This window comes from Diabrotica virgifera, chromosome 5 (genome assembly GCF_917563875.1).
Source record: "Diabrotica virgifera virgifera chromosome 5, PGI_DIABVI_V3a".
NCBI lineage: Eukaryota > Metazoa > Arthropoda > Insecta > Coleoptera > Chrysomelidae > Diabrotica > Diabrotica virgifera.
Genome location: NC_065447.1, coordinates 101,593,458 through 101,602,368, shown reverse-complemented (window position 1 = coordinate 101,602,368; position 8,911 = coordinate 101,593,458). Strand labels below are relative to the sequence as shown.

Sequence of the window (8,911 nt, the reverse complement as noted above, 5' to 3'; positions counted from 1 at the left end):
TAATGTTTAAGTCTACCTGAATATTTTTTTTAGGTCATAAAACATGGTGAAACGTAAGACAGATATCTGGCTTTATTTTGAAGTGTTACCTGCGGGTTCTTCTAATCAAAAGACCATAAATGTGAGGTGTAAATTTTGCAAGAGTGTACATGCAAAAAATGCTACAAGAATGAAATCTCATCTTCAACAATGCACTTATGTGCCGCATATGATAAAACTTAAATTCAATATTTTAACTCCAAAGTCAAAGGGGAATCACTCTAAATTTCCATTTGAAACATCCATGAAAAAGATCACATCGGCAAAATTGGATAACGATAACACTGATGCTGCTTGTACATCATCAACGGTTTCCACAGCATCAACATCTGCTTCTGATAACATTCATGTGGAAACACCTGTTTGCACAAAAATCAACAGAATACAATCATTTTGTGATCGAATGACACACGAACAAAATAACGAATTGAATATTTTGCTTGCTAGAGCTATTTACACCAGTTCAGCACCACATTCAATTACCGAGAATGAAGATTGGAAATTGTTTTTTAAAAAAATTAGACCTTCATACACCTTACCATCGAGATATATGTTATCAAATCGTCTCCTGACCGAAGAGTACGAGCGAGTTGAAGTTCAAGTTAATGATAAAATTAAGCAAGCTGACAATTTATCATTGCAATGCGATGGTTGGTCCAACTTGCGAAATGAAAGTGTAATTAATTTCATTGTTACAACACCCGAACCGTTATTTGTCAAATCAGTACTAACAAAAGCAGAGAAGCATACCGCAGAATATATAACAAAATTAATGGTTGAAGTTCTGGAGGAGTATGGACCTAAAAAATTTTTCGCTATTGTGACTGATAACGCAAAGAATATGAGGAAGGCTGTGAGACAATGTGAAGAGATGTATCCCCATCTTGTATCATACGGCTGTTTAGCGCACACATTACATTTATTGTGCAGCGATATTTTGAAATTATCTTCAATAGAGACACATTTGTCACATATTATACATATCGTTAAAACTATTAACCAGTGTCAAGTACTGAGAGCTCAATTCACAGAAATAAGAAATGAGATGAAGTGTGGAGTGTCTCTTAGCCTACCTGTAAAAACAAGATGGGGTTCACATGTAAAATGTCTTCAAGATCTGACTAAATGCAAGTCCGTCCTACAACGTCTAGCAATATCTCCAGATAAAACAATTCAAGATAGAATACGCAGCGCAAAAGCAAATTTACTTGATGAAGGATTCTGGATAAATTCTAGCGCTCTTGTTGAATTGCTTAAGCCAATTACTGAAGCAATAACACGTCTTGAAGGAGATTCTTCGTCAATTCATTTGGTTTGTGAAACTTTCGCGAAAATCGGTAGTAACATATCTACTCATTTAGAATGCGTGAAACTAACGGATTGCGAAAAAACAGAAGCGATGGATAAATTTATATCAAGGAAGGAATACGCCCTTCAACCGATCCATTTTGCCGCAGACTTACTAAACCCTCGGTCTGTTGGTGCAAATTTATCATCAGCCGAAAGGATTGAAGCGATGAAATACATTACTACTATGTCAACCACGACCACGATAGAGATTGGTGATGAAGGAGTGTCAAAGATTACTGAGGATTTAGGAAACTATTTAGCTAAAACAGACTTTTTTGGCGAAACATTTTTATGGAACATACTCGATAATGTCTCTTTGGTTACATGGTGGAAAGGATTTTGTGGACATTCATGCCTCTCCAAAGTTGCAGTCAGGATATTGACAATGCCGTGCACTTCTGCGGCAACAGAGAGAAGCTTTAGCTCCCAGAGCAGCATTCATACGAAGAGAAGAAATCGCCTAACAACTCAAAGGGCAGCAAATTTAAATTATATACAATATAATTCAAAATTGCTGAAACGTTCACGACAACATCACATACAAAGTCAATATCCTATAGAAGAGACTGTACAGAACAACGTTTCGATAGAAGGTAGAAACTTACAGAAGGAGATAGAAGTAATTGAAAACCATATTTCCGAAGAGGAAGAATTAGACGAGGTAATTTTAAATTTAGGCATTTTTTAGATATGTGATATGTGCATGTGATATATGCAGTTTGCTTCTTTTCCGATTTTCCAATGCATTCCACCGTTTTCGAATAAAAAATTATAAATCTTATGTTTTCAGACAATATCATCATGGCATTCAAATACAACAGGAAATGGAAATTCCGACGATGATTTTAATTTTGCTGACTTTGCAATGACCGATGATGAAATTGATCAAAGAATGGAAACTAGGGAACAGAGACCAGCACGCATTTTGAGACAAAGCAAAGTGAACATTTTAGAAAACGTCTTAATGAAATCGGTAAATTAGTGTAAACACATACATATTTATTGTTTATATTCCAAAATTATCAATTTCAGGGTAAAGGCACAGAACAACCCCAAAAAAAAACGGAAGTCGAGAAGGATACTTCAGATGCCGAAAACAAGGTAGTTAGATCTGTATATATTATATTATAAACCCATTATTTTTACTCTCTATGTTTACACTTTCCTATTTAATTTCAGGATGCAGTTCTGGATTTGCCGGAGATAAAAAAAATTACACAAGGCTCATTGGAAGAGCAAACAATTGAAACTTCGACGTTTTATAACAAGAAGGTCTCCAGTTGTCTGCGAAAAAGGAAGTTGTGATTTATAAAAGCCGCTTAAAACAAAACTAAAGAACCTATGTTTTCATTTCTTTATTATTTGTATGTATTTCTTATCCACTTTTCTTTATTTCATAAGTATGTAGTTACTTTGTGTTTATTATATTCAATATGAATGCAAACAATTGATTTTTTAATACAATGAACATAAATTACATAAGTTACATAAATTACATCTGGTTTGTAATTTTTGGGTAATTTTACACGTGTAACTTACAATTTCTGAAATTACACGTAATTTCACATCGCTAAATGTGACACAACGTCTATAGACGTTGCATTTTTCCCTATTCTACTTTACAAAATACACATAGTGTTACAATACTTGTTTATACATTTGACGCACGTGATAAGTGAGAAACGGATCCAACTTTTATTTGTCAGTTCATTTGGTATTCTGCCGGGGCATTCTGCTTTTTTGTTGTTTAGAGTTTTGATCGTTCTTTTTACCTCAGCTAGGCTTAATTTGATTTCGTCATGTGTATAGATTTCTATTTCGTCTCTTTCTGCTTCTTTGAATTGGGGGCGATTTTCGGTTAGCAATTTTTTATAGTATTCTTGCCACTCGTTTTCTTGCCACTCTAATTTGACCGATATTGATTTTGTCTGTCTTATTTCTTTGGAGTGACTTTAAGATACGCCGTGACTATGAATTTCTAGTTCCTCCAGTGTACTTTTATCTACGTGCATGTTTTTCCCATCTTTAATTTTTTTTAATTTGCTGCTTTTCTTTTTATTTGTTTATTTTTTCCCTGTAGAGTTCCAAGTCCTCATAGTTGTTTGTGTTCAGGTATTTTATATGGAGTTCCTTCTTCTCTTTTATGAATTTCAGTTTGTCTTCGTTAATGAATTACCAAACACCTTAATATTTCCCAAAAAGGCATTTAACTTTGATTTGGGGTGACCTAAATGCCAAAGTTGGAGGGGATAATTGGGAAAATTTACAGGGTAATTTGGACTTGAAAATTAGCGAGGAGACCGATTTGGAGAATTTGTAGTAGAATAAAAATTTGTCATTTCTAACACTTACTTCAGACTCCCATACAAAATATTATATACATGGCAATTACCTTAAGATACTCTAAGCCGCGTAGTGAGAAGTTAAAATAGCTTACGGTATGATTATTAAAATATTCCGCAGAATTGTCAAATAACTCTCAAAGTTTAGACTTGCAATAATTCAATTTTAAAGTTTAATTTAGTGGGCTTTAAAACAATTTACCGTGTAATGTAAAACTAGTTATATTCAACTCGTTCTTAAAGTGTAGTGTTTATAAAAAAAACTAGTATAGTGCTAGAAATTTCTTATTGTCCCCTACGAGGGATGATGTAGTCTCGAGAACACTCTTAAATGCCTCTAAAAACGATAGTTCAACTGAATTTATGGATCCGAGCATGGAAAAAAGTGGTGTCCATTAGAATATACAACGGTAATTTAGCTAAGTATAATTTAGAAAATATCTTTGTTTATATAGAAAAAATTAATAACACCGATCTTTCTCGTATTCATCCAATCTCGATAGGTCATATTTTATATAAAAAATAAGGAATTGTCAATATCCTTCAAGTAAGGGGAATTCGTAGGAATAGGACTAATGTATCTGTAGCTTCTATACATGATGCAAATAATTTTATTAATAACCCTAAACTAAACGAAAAAAAATTAAGAGCCTTTATTCCGGGCCAATTATAAGAGAGCAAGGGTTTGATCAGTGACATTGACTATCAATTTGACAACGTCTACTTACAAAAAAATATGGAATTCCCTTCTCGTATATTAGATATTAAACGTATGCATTAGGGATGGGAAAAACCTACCGGTTTAAACCTAAAACCGGTTTTTTTACTTCGCAATAACCGGTTTTACCGGTTATTTTTTTGTCACGGTTATAACCGGTTTTTTCTTTAAAGGTTTTCTTTATTAGGTTTTTACGGTGATTAGGATTAGGTTAGGTATTATTTGGGATCCCAATCATAATAATTATTATTCTCAAGTAACTATTCCAAACAAAACCATAATTCAAATTTTATTTTATTTTATAAATACAGAAGCAAACTGAAGTGCAATCTCACATCAGCCAGCAGAATCAGTTATTAAGTTTTATGTAATATTTCCTTGAAAAGGTATTTGTAATCATAATATTTACATAAGAAGTGTCTGTATGAATTAGACGCAAGCCAAACATCATCTATTTTTCACACTAAACTCTTAAACTCTTGACATTGAAAGTCGGTGAATGATTTTATCTGATTACCAAAAATAATGCTCTGCCTATGCATATCGTATTACTGATTACGAATACGAATCTCCAAGAATTTCCCTACGTTTTCAAAACGATACACCCATACAGGAAGTATTAAATTAGTTAAAATGTACCTATTCTAGAAATATATACAAACGTGTTAAAAGTAATACATGATACATTTTTTTGATTGTAGTAAAAATAAAAGATATATTGCATTATCCAATTTATTTTTAAGTAAAATATTTATGTTGATATTATTTTTTTTAAATCCCATTTCAAAGAGTCTGGGAAATTTTTTATAAGTTGAAATGGTTGGGGAATTTTTTGATTTTGGGAGGAGAGGAAAATTGTAATTGTAAATGTAACTTTGTAACCTATTGGATTAAAAAACCGAAAACCGGTTTTTCCAAAAACCGTTTTTTTTTGACCGGTTATAACCGCCAGGTTAAACCGTAAGCAAAAAAAACCGGTATAACCGAAAACCGGTTTTTTCTTAAAAACCGCCATCCCTAGTATGCATCGAAAAGTAAAAAAAAACAGTACAGTTGAGTATGTGGCAAAACGATGTGTTTTTATTTATTTTGAAGGTAATATACTGCCTCACTATATTATTATGTTTTGTAGAAATTTGTATTACACAAAATTTTAATGACGATATTCTTGTCTGTGAAATCACTTTAAACTATAATAAATCTGATATTTTTTGCTTCAATTTATAGACCTCCAGATATTCGATCTACTTCAACAGACTGATGTAAAATATTAGAACAATTTAAATTTCCTTGCATTATAGGTGGTGATATGAATGCGCATAACAGCTTGTGGGGTTCACTTAAAAATAATGGCATTGGCCACCAAATTATGAATGCCATTGATACACTTGATTTAGTTGTTCTTAATAATGGCAAACCAACCTGTCTTACCCGCCCAGGTGTGACGCAATCTAATGTTGATATTACTTTATTCTCTGCTGATTTAGCAAAAGAAGTTACTTGGGACGTCTTGGATGGCACATTGGGGTCGGATCCTTTTGTAGGTCAAATGAATCTTTGTTTTTTGTCTCAATGTATTCGTTACCCCCTCCCCGTTCCAACGAGTCCTCTTACGCCATGATCGGACCAATAGAAACGAAGATATGACGTAATGTCATTTTGCGTTCAATCCCAGTTTTCATCCCCTTTCCAACGAGACGTCACATGTCATGCTACGTTTGGCATTTACGACCGGGCGTTGCGAATTAAGGTTTGCGATTTAGGGGTTGCGCCAGAAGTAACGTTGTCTATCTACTTATATTTATAGCAAAACATTTCTATTTAAAATGTTCTGTTAATTTCCGGAATGAATACATTCTTCCGAAGTCCAAATGGAATGTTAATAAAGCTAATTGAACTCTGTACTCAGATCTGCTTAAACAACATTTTCTTAGCTACTCGGAGAGCTTGTCTACCACAGAAAAATATGACTTCCTAATGGAAAGAATTAATATTGCATCTTCAAAATCCATTCCGACCTATAAACCTTTCAAAATTATTAAGCGACCACCTCCTCCTTGGTGGAATTTTGAATGTGAACAAGTTGTTTCCGAAAGAAAAGATGATTTAAAAACATATAAAACTAATTCTAGTTTCGATAATTCTGTACGATGTCAGGAAGTAGTAGCAAGAAAAGAAAAATTCTAAAACAAAAAGCCAAAGAAAGTTGGAAAAACTGGTATTCGTTAAACACAGAGGAGTTCGTTAAGGGGGGCCGAAAAAAATCTATCCGTAGAAAAACTCGAAATCGTCAGATTAAGATAAGGTAAGTTAAGTCCATACACAACAGTGTATATTTCAAAAATCTGACGAGTTGGGCGGGGCGTAAGGAAATGGGTGAGTCACAAAGTTTCACAAGGAAAAGCGAATATTTTGCGAAATGAACGATATATCTAAAGACTAAAAAATACGTGCTCAATATTTGTCAAAAATCTATCGAATGATACCAAACACGACTGCCCACGGACTACCCACGGAGAGGGGTGGGGGGTAAATTTAAAATTTTAAATACGAATCCCGCGATATCTCGCGAAATGAACATCAGATCGAAAAACTGAAAAATACACTTATTCAATATGTTTGAAAAATCTATCGAATGGCAACAAACACGACCCCCCACGGATGTGGGGGGACTTGTGTGTACTTTAAAATTTTAAATAGGAGCCCCAATTTTTATTAAATATTCGGATTCCTTACGTAAAAATAAGTAACTTTTATTTGAAACATTTTTTCGAATTATGGACAGATGGCGCTATAACAGGAAAAAACGATTGTTGGAAATGGAAAATTAAATTAAAAATGGAAAGTCCCCACTAAAATGAAAAAACTTTACTTAACTTTTTTTGGTTTGAGAATCTACTCTTCACAACCCAATAGATCTCCTAAGCGCTCGAGTGACTGCACATTTTGCATACTTTCCTCCCCAACTATAAAATGTTTTTAAAAGTTTAAAAAATATTTGTTCGGAGAAAATTTTCTTTTTTAAAAATTTAGTAAGTACTTATATTTTTCTTACCAAACATAAACCTATAAAACTGTTTCTTTAATATTTTTTTCATAACTAGCTAAAATTCTTTAACAAAATTTAAACAAAGTAACAATCTAAAGCCGTCAGAAATTCTACTTAATACTGATCATTTTCGTAGTCATTATCTCGATCTTTTCATTTTCAATTTTCCATCGCTGAGCCCCTTTGTGAATAAATAATGACTCACTTGGAATGATTCGTAGTCCCGTTCAAAGCATAATCTGGATTACATCTCTACAAAGAATAAAAAAGCAACCGTAGCTATTTATCACTTCGGATTTATCCTTTATTGCCTGTTCTACATTAAAAAGTTCTCCGTACAAAGTTTCCAACGCAAAGATGCAGTTTTAAGAAATTAAGAAAATAATGCTTTTGACCCAGAAAATGAATTATGACGAGGACTTTTATGCACATTCTACGCAAAAAGCTCTTTAGCGCGTTATTCCTCAACTGGGATATTATGTTCTTTGTTTATTCTTATCAAAAACTTTCACAGTGAGCTTAAAACATGTTATTACCCAATTTACGATATCTTCAACTTTTTTTGTTGTAATATCTTCTACAACTCAAAAGTAAATAATACAAGCGTCCCTTCTTAAAAAAAAAAGATTTTTTCTAAAAAAAATATAAATTTCAGAAATTTCTGAAGAATTTCTTGAACCCTACCGGATATCCTCCAACCACTGCATTTTTTTAATTTGAAAACTAGTGGATAGAAGAAAAAAAATTAGATATGTATTTATTTATACAGGGTGGGCTAAAGAAAAGAATTCATCTCGATATTTGGCAGAGTTATTAGATTTTAAGGAAATGATAAAAAAAGGTCGATTTTTATTTTGAAATTACAATTTTTTGATATATATTTCATAGAAGTGACGTCATCCATCTGAGCGTGATGACGTAATCGATAATTTTTTAAATGGGAATAGGGGTCGTGTGGCAGCTCATTTGAAAAGGTCTTCAATTCTCTATTCACTAATATAAACAATAATATCATTATTTATACAGGGGGGTCAAAAAAATTATTTTTGAATTAAATTAATTGACACAAAAAGAAGAATGTATGTAATTTATTTAACTCAAAATACCTTCTATTGCTGTCAGAAAATAGAAAAAAATTATTGGGCAAATAAACATTGCTTTTCGCTTATACTAAATGTTAAAACTGTCACAAGAGGTAGGTGGGAGGCTGTTTATGATTTAATTTAAGCGAAAAAAAAAATGTTTATTTGTGAAATAAACATTTTTTTCTATTTTATGACAGCAGTACAATGTATTTTGAGTTAAATAAATTAAGAGTACATTCTTCTGTTTGGGTTAATTAATTAATTAAAAAATATTTTTTTGGTCGCCCTGTATAAATAATGATTATATTAATGTTTATATTACTGAATA

General features: G+C 32.5%; 1 protein-coding gene across 2 annotated transcripts; it reads left to right on the top strand.

Moving 5' to 3' along the window:
- The first annotated feature begins 1,434 nt into the window (after window positions 1–1,434).
- On the top strand, window positions 1,435–2,709 carry LOC126884860 (uncharacterized). 2 transcript variants are annotated; one of them, XR_007698169.1, is made up of 2 exons: window positions 1,435–2,362; window positions 2,422–2,439. XR_007698169.1 is itself a non-coding variant. In XM_050651174.1 (2 exons), the coding sequence occupies exons 1-2, from the start codon at window positions 2,255–2,257 to the stop codon at window positions 2,518–2,520; spliced, it is 207 nt and encodes a 68-aa protein (XP_050507131.1). In that variant the 5' UTR covers window positions 1,435–2,254; the 3' UTR covers window positions 2,521–2,709. The 2 variants fall into 2 exon arrangements, 1 of the variants encoding a protein (XP_050507131.1); XM_050651174.1 differs by having other exon boundaries at window positions 2,422–2,709.
- Window positions 2,710–8,911: the final 6,202 nt, after the last annotated feature.

Coding starts and splice junctions, on each gene's coding strand:
- LOC126884860 (XM_050651174.1), top strand. CDS start 2,255: ATGACCGATGATGAAATTGATCAAAGAATGGAAACTAGGGAACAGAGA. Junction 2,363..2,421: donor AAAACGTCTTAATGAAATCG/GTAAATTAGTGT, acceptor TATCAATTTCAG/GGTAAAGGCACAGAACAACC.